General features: G+C 43.8%; 1 protein-coding gene across 3 annotated transcripts in view; it reads right to left on the reverse strand.

The window, feature by feature from the left end:
• Positions 1-1,064: 1,064 nt before the first annotated feature.
• LOC110534878 (E3 ubiquitin-protein ligase TRIM37) overlaps positions 1,065-16,483 on the reverse strand; it is a 40,686-nt gene continuing 25,267 nt past the window's right edge. Inside the window, exons 18-25 of one of the 3 annotated variants that reach the window (XM_036989998.2) lie at positions 8,669-8,751; positions 7,347-7,535; positions 6,879-7,178; positions 5,599-5,754; positions 5,210-5,399; positions 4,493-4,602; positions 3,824-3,970; positions 1,065-3,484 (exon numbers count right to left, since the gene is read on the reverse strand). In XM_036989998.2, the coding sequence (XP_036845893.1) occupies positions 3,426-3,484; positions 3,824-3,970; positions 4,493-4,602; positions 5,210-5,399; positions 5,599-5,754; positions 6,879-7,178; positions 7,347-7,535; positions 8,669-8,751 (1,234 nt within the window). In that variant the 3' untranslated portion in view covers positions 1,065-3,425. Of the gene's footprint in view, positions 3,485-3,823; positions 3,971-4,417; positions 4,603-5,209; positions 5,400-5,598; positions 5,755-6,878; positions 7,179-7,346; positions 7,536-8,668; positions 8,752-16,483 lie in introns of all 3 variants that reach the window. The other 2 variants (XM_036989996.2, XR_016483638.1) reach the window with 2 other exon arrangements.

The following is a 16,483-nucleotide window of genomic DNA, read 5'->3' on the forward strand; positions in this document are numbered from 1 at the left end:
AGTTGTCTAGACAGACACTAGGCCCTCCATGGAGTGGGTTTGACACCCCTGTTCTAATGTAAATGTGTGGGTGTGACAATGATCACAAGAGCAGCTGCTAACCGTTTTGACAGCTCTATCGTGGTTACTCCAACACCGCCAAAACAAAGCTATGCATGTGTCAGCTATCGCCGGTTAACACTTGATCTGATCGAATCAAGGCCTTAATCTGGATGTATTTGATCTGCTGTTCTAGTTTGAGTGAAATCAGGGCTAAGGAAAAGGGGGATGACAATATGGACATTTTCAGTGGAAGAGCTGAGGCACTTCCTGAACATAAACTTAACAGATATTAAAAACTATCATAACATGATGGGAAGAGACATTACGACCTGTACATTGTGGCCTTATTGACAACACACTAACCAAAATGGCTTAGACCTAGAAAGCTGTTCAAATCCATCAGCAGTTCAAAACAACTTATTCATGAGGAGCAATTACCCAAGAAAACATTGGTATGAAGTGAAGCACTAGTGATGGCACTTTGAAGTCGCTTCGGTACACATTACATATGTTGGTAATGTGAATACATATACAACATTATGGGGTGGTTAGAAATGGGATGAGGGAAACCTGCTAAACAGACTATTTACCTGTAGTAGGATAACAGTAACTTGAGTCATGTCAATTCCTACAGGGCTTTCTGCACTGCGGACTACTGTGCAGCATGTCCTCTCCAATCCTCCTAAATCAAGCCCCGCTTCTTGGCATGGTGGCCTTCTGAAAGAAGGAAGAGTTGGTGCTGGCCAGATGCAAGCAGGACATGGCAGGTGCCAAAGTTCACTCAAGTAATCTCTGTTGAGCTCAATCTCTAGCCACGCCAACCTGGCACACTAAGCCCCTACCACCCACCCTCCTATACAATGCAGAACTCAAGAGACGTGGAGGCAACCACAACAGTGGGAGTTACCCCTCATCTGCAATGGAGCTCTCATACAGTTGGATAAAACAAAAGCAGGATTTTCATTGTTACATAAATTCAGCCATTTCATAAGTATTTCCATATTTAGGTAACACACATTCAGTTTCAAGAAACCATAAAATATTTTATTTGTTAAATGTCATATTCTATTAGTTACAACAAAAAATGACACATACCCAACAAATAAAAATCCCACTGCATTCTGGGACAATATAAAATAAACACTCATGGTAGACACAAAGGAAAGCATGAACACTTGAAACCATCTAATCACCCTCTTTCTAGTACCTTTCCTAAGTCAGCCCTTTCCCACTCAGACAAACACACAGCTAAAACCTGGGCACAAACAGAAATGTGCATAGTGAACTGACAGTGAAATAGATACAATTAGACCATATCAGGATGAATCTGGAGCTGTATATACAAGGGCACAATAAGACGTTTAAAGCATATTGTCCACCCCCCGTCTGCCTGTTCAACTCCATTGAAGCCATGCAGTTTTAGGCACACATGATGGAACATTAGGAGGCTGTGCAGCTGGGGGTAAACATCAGGCATCCTACAGCTGAAGGAAGATATTTATAGTGTAAACCACTGAGCTCTCCATTCAGGCATTTAGAACATATTTCCTTATTAGTCAATGCACACCAGTATACTTTGAGACATCTTACACATCTCCCTTTCAAGAGATAGAAATGTTTACAAATTCAGTGTGGTCACCTCTTCAGTATACATTTAAATGAAGAAAGTCTTTGTACCATGGAGAACAATGAACACTGGCAAAGAGTACAGTTTCTGCTATGATGTCCATGTGGATGCTAGTGTGGTCGTCAGATTGCTTTTCAAGGGTTGAAAATAATAAAATGTTACTGTGTAAATAAAATGGTCCACGGTCACACAGCAAAGATCAACTACAAGGAAGAGATGGCACCCTCTGATGGGCAAAAAAGGATATTGAAAGAAAATTGCTCCAATGACATGCTTTAAAGAACAGAACACTTCACATCACTATTGGGAAGCCTTTGTACAAAACAAACACTTATTTACACATGTCTCTGTCAAACAAATTACTTTCCAAATATTGCCTTGGTCAAATTGTGCCCAGAAAACAAGCAAAATAAAATCATCTAGAATCAAGACGACGGAATGTGACATTTGGATCCATTTTTTTGAAAAGAGAAAAGGAATCCACCAAGTTGAAAAACAAAATGATATCTGCTTCATAGAAGTCAAAAGGTGTGAATTTGCATGGACCCATTTTTTCAAAGATGAGCAGAATAGCTGAACTGGGAGGAGTTGCGCACACAATACAGAAAAAGAGTTGAGATCGCAGCGCAGAAAACTCAAAAACACCACCTACATACATGCCTATGTTACAGAGGTCATCTTGACTTGACAAGGGCTGCAGAAAACACTTTCTGGTGAAAGAAAGAACCCTGTATGTACGGATAAGGTACATCAGCTTTGATGTTTAATTACAAGACAAGGTTAAAAAGCACTTGAAGCCCAGACTGTCAACCAAGAAAGTTCAGTGTGAATCATCAAGTCAGGCAAAATCCGCTACGGTGAACAAGAGTCATGCCTAATGTTCTACTAAGAAACTACTCAATACCCATTCAGAAGGTAGCAATCTCTTACACATGCCAGAGAAGGACGTACCATTGATACATCCTTCAATGTGTCTACACAGCAGAAAAACTGGTTCTTGTTCTGAAAGATTTACTGGGGGGCAAGCAACTCCAATCTACCGGGAGTAGCAGACGAAATACAGTAGTTTGCAATGATATGATTTGCACAGAAAGGGACTTCCTAACAAGTTTTAAATCAATGGTGAAACAGGAATAAAGGTACTAAATGCGTCCACTTCAAGGCGTTCGTTCAGACTGTTTTCAAGAATGGGGTGTTCATTACAGCACTGTGTGATGCCTGCCTGACTGTGCTCCTCCACACAAACACATCAATAGCACCTCATTGAATCAGAAAGGCAGAGAGATTTTAAGGTTGTCTTTCTGTTGTGAAGCAGGTGTACTGTGCTTAATTCTCAAAATTCACCAGAGCTCACGATGTCCAGACCACGTTGCAAACATCAACCATGAGGTTAGTTACATATGATAAAATTTTACTATTTTACTTTTCACAACGACAGCCTAAAGAATGTCTCTCGCAAATATATTGTTCCTCGCCCCATTCTAACTCATATTTAATCCAATTTACATTTAAATATAAATGGAGATTAATAAAAGTGATCAAATATATTTACATATTTTGCAGTCATCATCAAGGTGCTCACTTAGTGAGTTGTAGCATTCTCATTGCATTTGGGGTTGCCGGTGACTAGAATGACTGCATGCAAGTGTCTACACAAGTGCTTGTGTACATTAAAAAGTTATATACACTGCTCTCCAGTGCCCATATGGCGATGGCCACTGTTTAGACCGGCTGTGGAGGCCATGTTGGAGGGGAATCACCTCTCTGTGTTCTCTCCTGTGGTGAAGCACAGGTCGTCAGAGTTCAACTGGGCCCCTGGGAGGAAAGAACAGAAGCATTTAAAACACTGAGCATAGCATTAATTTCCTTCCACAGTACTGGCAAGCTGATTTGAGGCTAAAATGTGTTAAGTGTGCAGAAATGAGATCCCACACTAATGTATGTGTGTTTAAGTGATTGTGTGAAGGGGTTACACACACACACACACACACATACATACATACATACATACATACATACATACATACATACATACATACATACATACATACATACATACATACATAAATACACACATATATACATACATATATATATATATATATATACACACATATACACACACGTGTGTGTGTGGCAGGTAACAATATTGACCTGCACAGGGCAGTGCCTGGGCATCATAGCGACAGTCTCCAGCCTCCAGGGCTACCACCTCATCTTCGTTCTCCGTGTCACAGTCGATCTCACTGTCACTGCTCATACCTGGCAGCAGCACCACCGTCTGCTTATGGACAAGATGACCTGACAGACAGAAAGAACGAGGGCACAAAGGATAAGGGAAATCATAGTGACAGAGAGAACGAGAGAGGCAAACAGAAAAAGGAGAGAAAGGGCACATAGGTCAACAAAAGAGGAGGCCGAAGGGACAGAAAGGAAAACAGCAGAAAGATAGAAAGAGGGAGAAAAGGTACATGTAACAGAGTGGGGGAACCACCAAGACCAATATAGCGGCATCTCCGAGGTAAGGGAAACACCATCACCGCCAAGAGCACAGCTCATCCTGCACAGGGCAGAATAGACACCTCCTCTCTGTCTCGCTACAGATACCAACTGATCATTAGGGCTAAAACTGCAGAATAAACATCCTTTAAAATTCCCGTCACCAAGAAGCTTTTAACTCTACCTCCAGTATGGTATTAGATTACAGTATATTTTATCCACAGATGAAAAGTGGAGCTCAATCCTTACTGCCGTCACAATAGCATTCCTCCATAGAGGAGGGTCGAGGTAGAGGAAGAGGGGGGTTAGAGCAGTACGGCTCACTTTCATCAGGGCGTGAAGAGGGTCCCTCTGCCAGGGAGAGCAGTGACTGGCGGACCTCAGCCGTCTCCTCCAAGTCACAGTCCAGAGAGCTGTCCGTCAGCAGGCCGGACCTAAGGGAGGTTGATTTGCCATTTGTTTAAACCACAAGTGATATTGATTTCAATACACATGGGAATCATTTTCTTCCTTTCTTTCTAAAGGTACTGTAGGGATACTTTTGGCAAGAGTGAAAGCTAATAATTTCACCACTAGTTGCTGGTCTATTTCAAACCTAAACAGTTTAGAGAAAAGCTCACTCTCAGTCTTGCTTTGTCCGTTGGGAAAACCAATTTAATCCCAAAATAGGGTGGTGCATAAATTCATAAATTCCAGTCTAGTTAGCTAGATCAGCAGTAGTCCAAATAGGTTGGCACAGTAAAGTAATAAAACAAAGAGTATCACTGTGGCTCAAAACAAATATAATGCCTAAAACAAATGGTTAAATTGGAGAGGCTTTGGCAGGGGGTAAACACTTGATAAATAAATAATGACCAAAACGTTGGTTTAAAGGGAGTTAATTTTCTCAATTGTCAAGTATACTTTTCAATTATCATGTGCCCTTCTCCAAGCACCTGGACTATAGAAAAACTTTGTTTTTGAAGTGGGAAAATGTAATGGAATCGCCACTAATGCATAAGGGCTAGGGTTAGATTTAGGAACAGGGTGTTATAGTCTTACCCCATGGGCTGGGTCCTGGGTCGTGCTATGGTGGAGGTGGAGATGCCGTTGAGGCCCCCCGGAGCGTACAGGTCAGCCCCGTAGAGCTGCTCCTGGTCGTGTTTGGAAATGCAGGGCTTGCTGTCGTAGCATGACGATGAGCTGCCCAGAGAAGGAGGGGAGCTGTGCACGCTGTGTGGCTTCAGGGCTCCTACAGTATGACACAGCACAGGGAAACACTGGTCAGTCAGAATTAATTCGCTTTTGGTGCATTGCATGAATGTTTTACAAATTAGTGCGACACGTGACAACCATACATTTGGGTACTTAGGTGGAGCCATGGCGGTGTGTCATCACTGGTGCAGGTCTAAACCCTGCTAACCCAACCTCTACCTGGGTTTACTACTGACCTTCTGATCCATTGGGGGTGTCCCTGGGGAAGAGGCTTTGATCACTGGACAACTCTTCACCGCTCTGGCTTCTTGACTCCTTCTCCACTCCGTCTGTAGCTCTTCTCAGGCCCAGCCTGCTGCCCTCCTGCTTGGGAGACAAGGCCTTCTTCCCTCCTGCCACACAAACCACAGTTGGATGAACATCTGACTGAGCAGTCGATAGCTCCCCAGTTGGCTGTTCAGAGTCAACCGTAGAAAGTGCTGTGAAATGCTATTCAATTCCACAGATTGTAGAGTGTATTGTGTACAGTGAAGATGTATAGCACCAACAGGGTTGGGTAAGTTACTTTCTAAATGTAATCAGTTACAGTTACCTGTCCAAAATTGTAAACTTAACTGGGGACACTAAAAGGCCACTAAAATGTGCAGTTTCGCCCCACAACAGAATACCACATATGTCTCAAGTTGAGGGAGCGTGCAATTGGCATGCTGGCTGCAGGAATGTCCACCTGAGATGTTACCAGAGAATTTAATGTTAATTTCTCTACCGAAACCACCTCCAACATCGTTTTAGAGAAATTGGCTGTACGTCCAACAGGCCTCACAACCGATGTCAAAGTTGTGGGATTATGGTATGGGCAGGCATAAGCTACGGACAACGAACACAATTGCATTTTATCGATGGCAAGTTGAATGCACAGAGATACCGTGACGAGATCTTGAGGCCCATTGCGTGCCATTCATCACCTCATGTTTCAGCATGATAATGCACAGCCCCATGTCGCAAGAATCTGTACACAATTCCTGGAAGCTGAAAATGTCCCAGTTCTTCCATGGCCTGCATACTTACCAGACATGTCACCTATTGAGCATGTTTGGGATGCTCTGGATTGACGTGTACAACAGTGTGTTCAAGTTCCCGCCAATATCCAGCAACTTCGCACAGCCATTGAAGAGGACTGGGACAACATTCCACAGGCCACAATCAACAGCCTGATCAACTCTATACATGCTGCAAATTGGATAATCTTTGGATCCCGACAGCAGTCGCACCATTGTAAGACATAGCTTGGACTGTAGCCTACAAAAGCCTATTCCTGCTCTTTTCCTGTGATCCACTAACACATTTGGTGTGTCATCATAGTGGTCTCAGACTTGTGGTCAGACTTGCTCAGGCGGAACAAACTTAAACTTGACCTTTTTTTCAATGCTAATTTGAATGTCACTGAGAAAACAGAAAAGGTGTCAAAGATATTTTACATGTAATCTGTTACTCTCCAATCCTGAGCACCACTCACCAGAGCGACAATGTCTGGAGGCCCCAGGTCCTTTCCCGATCAGATCCAGCTCTGTGGACTTTCTGCTGGGCCCTAGGTCTGAGTCTGCGTGGTAAGAGGGCCCCTGTTCCCCTGTGGCTCTTCCAGAGGGTCCTACCCTGGCCTCCCCCCGCGCCTCCAGCTGAAACTTGACATCCGTCATCTTACTGCGCACCTCAGCCATCTGGGCCTTGAGCCGGATCAGGACCCCTGAGTCTGGGGCTCCCCTCCTCACTGCCTGAGGCCGGCGCTCGCCCCGCTCCTTTCTGGAGTGGACTTGGACTGAAGAGAGGTATAGAGGAGGGACAAGCACGATGAAGAGATTAAGTGGCTATTAGCACTTGTCCTAATGTTTGTGACTGTGCCCTAGCTTGGCTATACAGTACAGAGTAGAAAAAAATATGTTGTATTGTCACATACACCGGATACGCCGTGAGAGAGACCACCTACCTTGGCTGTGCAACAGGGAAGCAGGAGGTCTGGGCTGAAGGCCCCATAGTGACTCCACGTTGCTGTGTTCCTTGAGGTCCAATAGCTGGATGAGGATGACTGGGTCAATCTCCAGCAGACTGTTGTTGCTGCCAGCGGAGGAGAGACCTCCACCACGCCTCAGACACCTGGCCCCATGGTTAGAGCCTCCTGGGAGAGACAGGGGAGAGTCAGAGGTATGTTCAGAGATACAACGGTGAGGAGACAGTTGCAAATGGGAATTGGAGACCAAAAGTGAACTATACTGGATGAGTCAACTAACGCTTTGAATAAGTTTGGAACAGGGCATAATGCATACTAGTTGCAAAAGGAAATCTTTATTTACTAGGTTTATCACACAGAGGAGCGCTGTGGCTGCTCAACAGCTCACGCTCCATTACGAGTTACAGTAGGCCCATTTCAGACAAGATAACTCCTCCACAAACTCTAGCCATGTCATAGGGGCAGCAGGTAGCCTTGTGGTTAGAGTGTTGGACTAGTAACCGAAAGGTTGCGAAATCGAATCCCCAAGCTGACAAGGTAAAAATCTGTCGTTCTGCCCCTGAACAACGCAGTTAACCTACTGTTCTTAGGCCGTCATTGAAAATAAGAATGTGTTCTTAACTGACTTGCCTAGTTAAATAAAGGTAAAATAAAAACAGCTATGAGAGAGCAGTAGAAAAATCATTAAGGTCTGCATACAATGAGCATTTGAGAAGAGATCAGAGATTGGAAATGGCAGCGGGGACAATAATCCACTTTGCAGCCAATGTTTAATGAATAAATGTAAATAAACCAATATGGGACATGTAATTATGGATATTTTCCTTTCAGAGGAGAGAGTCGGATAGTAAGTAAAAGAGACAGCCAACATGTCAGAGTTTAAGGGCGGCCAATTCTGAATTGCTAAAGTTGAAATCAGTTATCAAAGTACTGAAGAGTAGGCTTCTAACAGGACACACTTCATGCATGCAAATCTAAGCATTGTTATGCAGCCCTTTACACTCCCCTTTGGTTGCGTTTTAATCTCCATTAATCCACTGAAGCGACCACCTTTCCACACAACACACTTAAAACGTTCCACATCAGCACCCATGACAAGTCATCACACTGACAATGAGTCATCGTCTTTAAGCCCCATTACACTAAAACACACACTAAAGAGAGATCTGATGAGTGAGAGAGATATAACTAGATCAAAAAGAGGAGAGAAAGATGGCATACAGAAAGGGTGAGAGAAGGGGATAGAAAGAAAAGGGAGGGGGAAAAGGAGGGAGTAGAGACAAAGTGGAGGAGGAGGTTACCTGCTGCCCCTGCCACATCGTCAGGCAGTTCTCCCTCCTCCATCTCCAGGTTCCCACTGAACTCCACATCATTCTCCCCAGACCTGAGAACCAGAGACCATCAATATCTGGACTGGGAACAACGTTGCTACAATGTCAGGGTCAAAATAAGACTAAACCTTTAGCGGACAACTACCACTAAAACTGACGGATGCCTAAACCATGGCAACACATGAAAAAGGTCTACCTATCATTTCAATTGATTGAGCTGATCAATTGGTTTCATTTGCCGATTTATTGTTACAAGAAATTACCATTTGGGGACATTTGGTTCCCTACGTGGGCCTCTAAAGATATAGAAACTGTGCACGTTCAATCAACCCCACTTAAGGAACATTCCGTTCCTTGGCCAATACTAAGACCGGGAGATGACATTATGAGCCAACTAATAAATCAGCTTATGCAAGACCTTGGCTTGACCAGCAACTCAAATTAGAAAGTGTGTCCAGGACTCCCTAAATCACACAGAGAAGTGTTCCCTCATCAATAAGCTTCTTAGGGTGATTAGACACAAAGTGCTCCGTGTTAGAACAGACCAGCTATATACAGTGCATTCGGAGAGTATTCAGACTCCTTCACTTTTCCCACATTTTGTTACATTACAGCCTTTTTCTAAAATTAAAATGTTTCCTCAATTTACACACAATACCCCATAATAACAAAGCTTAAAACTGGTTTTAGAAATGTTTGCAAATTTAATTAAAATCAGGCCTTTATGGTAGAGTGGCCAGATGGAAGCAACTCCTCAGTAAAAGGCACATGGCAACCCACTTGGAGTTTGCCAAAAGGCACCTCAAGGACTGACCATGAGAAACAACATTCTCTGGTCTGATGAAACCAAGGTTGAACTCTTGGCCTGAATGCCAAGCGTCACATCTGGAGGAAACCTGGCACCATACCTACGGTGAAGCATGGTGACCCTAAGCACACAGCCAAGACAACGAAGGAGTGGCTTCGGGACAAGTCTCAATGTCCTTGAGCGGCCCAGCCAGAGCACGGACTTGAACACAATCGAACATCTCTGGAGAGACCTGAAAACAACCAACCTGACAGCGCTTGAGAGGATCTGCAGAGAAGGGAGAAACTCCCCAAATACAGGTGTGCGAAGCTTGTAGCGTCATACCCAAAAAGACTTGAGGCTGTAATCACTGCCAAAAGGTGCTTCAACAAAGTACTGAGTAAAAAATAAAAAATAAAAATCTGAATATTTATGTAAATGTAATATAATTTATTTTTTTATGTCCAAAATGTCTAAAACCCTGTTTTTGCTTTGTCATTATGGGGTATTATGTGTAGATGGATGAGAAGGAAAAAACAATTTAATTCATTTTAGAATAAGGCTGTAACGTAACAAAATGTGGAAAAAGTCAAGGGGTCTGAATACTTTCTGAACGCACTCTCTCTACTGATGAACTGGATGGACAGTGCACGGCAATGTTCTCTCTGGAATGGTACAGCTTCATGACAAGTCATTCTGTTCTTTTAGCAGGGGCCAAATGGCCCCATGGGATGTGCGTGCCCATTTGAGAGTATTCCAAGTAAGGTGTCCATGTGTCTGCATGTACTTAATGCATGCTGGTTTAAATTGGTCTGCTTAAGAAAGCCCTGTACACATTCCTAGGTATGCCCTGGGGGAGAAGAGGGGATAACAAGGGAAACACAGCAGCTATTGTATCAGACTCCAGTACAACATGAGTCAGATCTCCAGCAGAGCGTCTCACTCGCCGCCGCACCACTCAGCGCATTTATAGACAGGGGAATGACGGAGCAACACATCCCAGAGCATCTGTCCAACCAGATAAATTTTTTTTTATAATAAGCCCTACCGGACCTACAGCATTGAGTGAGTGAGTGAAGTGCCTTGTGGGCAGAGAGTGGGGATGTCAATTGACTGTAGTTTCCCCCTACAGACATGGGTCTGTGTGTGTGTGTGTGAGAGAGAGAGTGAGTGAGGGTTCTCTATTGTGTGTGTGTGTGTGTGTGTGTGTGTGTGTGTGTGTGTGTGTGTGTGTGTGTGTGTGTGTGTGTGTGTGTGTGTATGTGTATATATATATATATATATATATATATATATATATATATATATATATATATATATATATATATATATATATATATATGTATGTGCATCCATGTCTGTATGAATACGTAGGAAGCCCTTCTGTGAGTGTTTATGTATACGGTCCACATGTAATAATGTGTAGGTACTAGAGGTCGACCGATTATGATTTTTCAACGTTGATACCGATTATTGGAGGACCAAAAAAAGCCGATACCGATTAATCGGCCAATTTTTTAAATGTATTTATTTGTAATAATGACAATTACAACAATACTGAATGAACGCTTTTAGTTTAACTTAATCTAAAACATAAATAAAATCAATTTAGCCTCAAATAAATAATGAAACATGTTCAATTTGGTTTAAATAATGCAAAAACAAAGTGTTGGGGGAGTAAAAGTACAATATGTGCCATGTAAGAAAGCTAACGTTTAAGTTCCTTGCTCAAAACATGAAAACATATGACAGCTGGTGGTTCCTTTTATCATGAGTCTTCAATAATCCCAGGTAAGAAGTTTTAGGTTGTAGTTATTATAGGATTTATTGGACTATTTCTCTCTATACGATTTGTATTTCATATACCTTTGACTATTGGATGTTCTTATAGGCACTTTAGTATTGCCAGTGTAACAGTATAGCTTCCATCCCTCTCCTCGCTCCCACCCTCGAAGCAGCGTTACCCATGCAGGGCAAGGGGAACAACTACTCCAAGTGTCCGAGTGAGTGACGTTTGAACCCCGCTAACTAGCTAGCCATTTCACATCGGTTACACCAGCCTAATCTCGGGAGTTGATAGGCTTGAAGTCATAAACAGCACAATGCTTGAAGCATTGCGAAGAGCTGCTGGCAAATCGCACGAAAGTGCTGTTTGAATGAATGCCTACCATCGATCAGTCAGACTTCTCTATCATAGACTTAATTATAACATAATAACACACAGAAATACGAGCCATAGGTCATTAATATGGTCGAATCCAGGAAAACTATTATCTCGAAAACAAAATGTTTATTCTTTCAGTGAAATATGGAACAGTTCTGTATTTTATCTAACGGGTGGCATCCATAAGTCTAAATATTCCTGTTACATTGCACAAACTTTAATGTTATGTCATAATTACGTAAAATTCTGGCAAATTAGTTCGCAACGAGCCAGGCGGCCTAAACTGTTGCATATACCCTGACTCTGCGTTCAATGAACGCAAGAGAAGTGACACAATTTCACCTGGCTAATATTGCCTGCTAACCTGGATTTCTTTTAGCTAAATATGCAGGTTTAAAAATATATACTTCTGTGTATCGATTTTAAGAAAGGCATTGGTGTTTATGGTTAGGTAGTCGTGCAACGATTGTGCTTTTTTCGCAAATGCGCTTTTGTTAAATCATCCCCCGTTGGGCGAAGTTGGCTGTCTTTGCTAGGAATAAATAGTCTTCACACAGTTTGTAACGAGCCAGGCGGCCCAAACTGCTGCATATACCCTGACTCTGTTGCAAGATAAGTGACACAATTTTCCTAGTTAAAATAAATTCATGTTAGCAGGCAATATTAGCTAAATATGCAGGTTTAAAAATATATACTTGTGTATTGATGTTAAGGCATAGATTGATTTTTTTTTTTTTTTTTAAATATCACCTTTATTTAACCAGGTAGGCTAGTTGAGAACTGCGACCTGGCCAAGATAAAGCATAGCAGTGTGAACAGACAACACAGAGTTACACATGGAGTAAACAATTAACAAGTCAATAACACAGTAGAAAAAAAGGAGTCTATATACATTGTGTGCAAAAGGCATGAGGTAGGCGAATAATTACAATTTTGCAGATTAACACTGGAGTGATAAACGATCAGATGGTCATGTACAGGTAGAGATATTGGTGTGCAAAAGAGCAGAAAAGTACATAAATAAAAACAGTATGGGGATGAGGTAGGTAAAAATGGGTGGGCTATTTACCGATAGATTATGTACAGCTGCAGCGATCGGTTAGCTGCTCAGATAGTAGATGTTTGAAGTTGGTGAGGGAGATAAAAGTCTCCAACTTCAGCGATTTTTGCAATTCGTTCCAGTCACAGGCAGCAGAGAACTGGAACGAAAGGCGGCCAAATGAGGTGTTGGCTTTAGGGATGATCAGTGAGATACACCTGCTGGAGCGCGTGTTACGGGTGGGTGTTGCCATCGTGACCAGTGAACTGAGATAAGGCGGAGCTTTACCTAGCATGGACTTGTAGAGGACCTGGAGCCAGTGGGTCTGGCGACGAATATGTAGCAAGGGCCAGCCGACTAGAGCATACAGGTCGCAGTGGTGGGTAGTATAAGGTGCTTTAGTGACAAAACGGATAGCACTGTGATAAACTGCATCCAGTTTGCTGAGTAGAGTGTTGGAAGCAATTTTGTAGATGACATCGCCGAAGTCAAGGATCGGTAGGATAGTCAGTTTTACTAGGGTAAGCTTGGCGGCGTGAGTGAAGGAGGCTTTGTTGCGGAATAGAAAGCCGACTATAGATTTGATTTTCGATTGGAGATGTTTGATATCAGTCTGGAAGGAGAGTTTACAGTCTAGCCAGACACCTAGGTACTTATAGATGTCCACATATTCAAGGTCGGAACCATCCAGGGTGGTGATGCTAGTCAGGCGTGTTGGTGCAGGCAGCGAACGGTTGAAAAGCATGCATTTGGTTTTACTACCGTTTAAGAGCAGTTGGAGGCCACGGAAGGAGTGTTGTATGGCATTGAAGCTCGTTTGGAGGTTAGATAGCACAGTGTCCAAGGACGGGCCGGAAGTATATAGAATGGTGTCGTCTGCGTAGAGGTGGATCAGGGAATCGCCCGCAGCAAGAGCAACATCATTGATATATACAGAGAAAAGAGTCGGCCCGAGAATTTAACCCTGTGGCACCCCCATAGAGACTGCCAGAGGACCGGACAGCATGCCCTCCGATTTGACACACTGAATTCTGTCTGCAAAGTAGTTGGTGAACCAGGCAAGGCAGTCATCAGAAAAACCGAGGCTACTGAGTCTGCCGATAAGAATATGGTGATTGACAGAGTCGAAAGCCTTGGCAAGGTCGATGAAGACAGCTGCACAGTACTGTCTTTTATCGATGGCGGTTATGATATCGTTTAGTACCTTGAGCGTGGCTGAGGTGAACCCGTGACCGGCTCGGAAACCAGATTGCACAGCGGAGAAGGTACGGTGGGATTCGAGATGGTCAGTGACCTGTTTGTTGACTTGGCTTTCGAAGACCTTAGATAGGCAGGGCAGGATGGATATAGGTCTGTAACAGTTAGGGTCCAGGGTGTCTCCCCCTTTGAAGAGGGGGATGACTGCGGCAGCTTTCCAATCCTTGGGGATCTCAGACGATATGAAAGAGATGTTGAACAGGCTGGTAATGGGGGTTGCGACAATGGCAGGGGATAGTTTCAGAAAGAGAGGGTCCAGATTGTCAAGCCCAGCTGATTTGTACGGGTCCAGGTTTTGCAGCTCTTTCAGAACATCTGCTGTCTGGATTTGGGTAAAGGAGAACCTGGAGAGGCTTGGGCGAGTAGCTGCGGAGCTGTTGGCCGAGGTTGGAGTAGCCAGGCGGAAGGCATGGCCAGCCGTTGAGAAATGCTTGTTGAAGTTTTCGATAATCATGGATTTATCGGTGGTGACCGTGTTACCTAGCCTCAGTGCAGCGGGCAGCTGGGAGGAGGTGCTCTTGTTCTCCATGGACTTCACAGTGTCCCAGAACTTTTTGGAGTTGGAGCCACAGGATGCAAATTTCTGCCTGAAGAAGCTAGCCTTAGCTTTTCTGACTGACTGCGTGTATTGGTTCCTGACTTCCCTGAACAGTTGCATATACTGCTATTGCAGTCCGCCACAGGATGTTTTTGGGCTGGTCGAGGGCAGTCAAGTCTGGAGTGAACCAAGGGAACCAATCTGTTCTTAGTTCTGCATTTTTTCAACGGAGCATGCTTATCTAAAATGGTGAGGAAGTTACTTTTAAAGAATGACCAGGCATCCTCGACTGACGGGATGAGGTCAATGTCCTTCCAGGATACCCGGGCCAGGTCGATTAGAAAGGCCTGCTCACAGAAGTGTTTTAGGGAGCGTTTGACAGTAATGAGAGGTGGTCGTTTGACTGCGGCTATGTAGCGGATACAGGCAATGAGGCAGTGATCGCAGAGATCCTGGTTGAAGACAGTGGAGGTGTATTTGGAGGGCCAGTTGGTCAGGATGACGTCTATGAGGGTGCCCTTGTTTATAGATTTAGGGTTGTACCTGGTGGGTTCCTTGATGATTTGTGTGAGATTGAGGACTGCCGGGGTGTTAAGCATATCCCAGTTTAGGTCACCTAACAGAACAAACTCTGAAGCTAGATGGGGGGCGATCAATTCACAAATGGTGTCCATGGCACAGCTGGGAGCTGAGGGGGGTCGGTAGCAGGCGGCAACAGTGAGAGTCTTATATCTGGAGAGAGTCATTTTTAAATTAGTAGTGCGAACTGTTTGGGTATGGACCTGGAAAGTATGACATTACTTTGCAGGCTCTCTCTACAGTAGACTGCAACTCCTCCCCCTTTGGCAGTTCTATCTTGACGGAAAATTTTATAGTTTGGTATGGAAATCTCAGAATTTTTGGTGGCCTTCCTGAGCCAGGATTCAGACACGGCAAGGACATCAGGGTTAGCAGAGTGTGCTAAAGCAGTGAGTAAAACAAACTTAGGGAGGAGGCTTCTGATGTTGACATGCATGAAACCAAGGCTAGACTGACTGATGTTTATGGTTAGGTACACGTTGGAGCAACGACAGTTCCTTTTCGCGAATGCGCACCGCATCGATTATATGCAACGCAGGACACGCTAGATAAACTAGTAATATCATCAACCATGTGTAGTTAACTAGTGATTATGATTGATTGATTGTTTTTATAAGATACGTTTAAATGCTAGCTAGCAACTTACCTTGGCTTCTGACTGCATTCGCGTAACAGGCAGGCTCCTCGTGGAGTTCTTTCCAACTGTCCAAGGGTCACTATTTGCCCTAGGTACCACTGCCGTCAACGCAGTCAGTCTAGCCACAGTCAAGAGGAATGTTAGGGAGATTACTGAAGAGATGCCACTTATCCAGCAGCAGATGAAGGCACAGGCCCACATGTGGGAAAGTCTCTCCAGGACACTATTCTGGTGGTCAACACACACACTACTCTCCTGAAAAAACTATCCTGTCTGTAGGAAAGCTAGCAGAGGTCATGAACCATGACTATGCCCATGTCCAATTGGTTTGATTGTTACTGGGGGATTTTCTCTGTGAAGTTAGCTCTTCTATGGACCACTTGGCCATGAATAGAATCCCCTCATATCTAGTGCCCATCTGGTGCACAACATATCATGGTTGAAGTAGCTGAGGTCAATAAGGCCATTAGTCACATTTGGCCTATAGTCTGGGGTCGGCCATCCCAATACAAGTTGATGTTGATCGTAATGAAGTGGGATTTCAACTGACGTTGCCGGTTGTTGAACTGGAGAATATCTGTAGATTGAAAACAGTTCTCAATGTAGGATTTTGGCGCGACAGTATCCACGTAAAGATTGCCACGCCCCCAGTTGTAGCTTACCAGGAAAACAACACAGATTTCTCTCTCACCCCTAACCTGTTAATGTGTACTCTAACCAAAGATGTCCACTACCACTGTCCTAGCAAACCGTTTGTCAGGGATAACACTGAGCGTCTTTGTGG

Source organism: Oncorhynchus mykiss, chromosome 10, assembly GCF_057628025.1.
Source record: "Oncorhynchus mykiss isolate SJ-2025 chromosome 10, ASM5762802v1, whole genome shotgun sequence".
In the NCBI taxonomy this organism is placed as follows: Eukaryota; Metazoa; Chordata; class Actinopteri; order Salmoniformes; family Salmonidae; genus Oncorhynchus; species Oncorhynchus mykiss.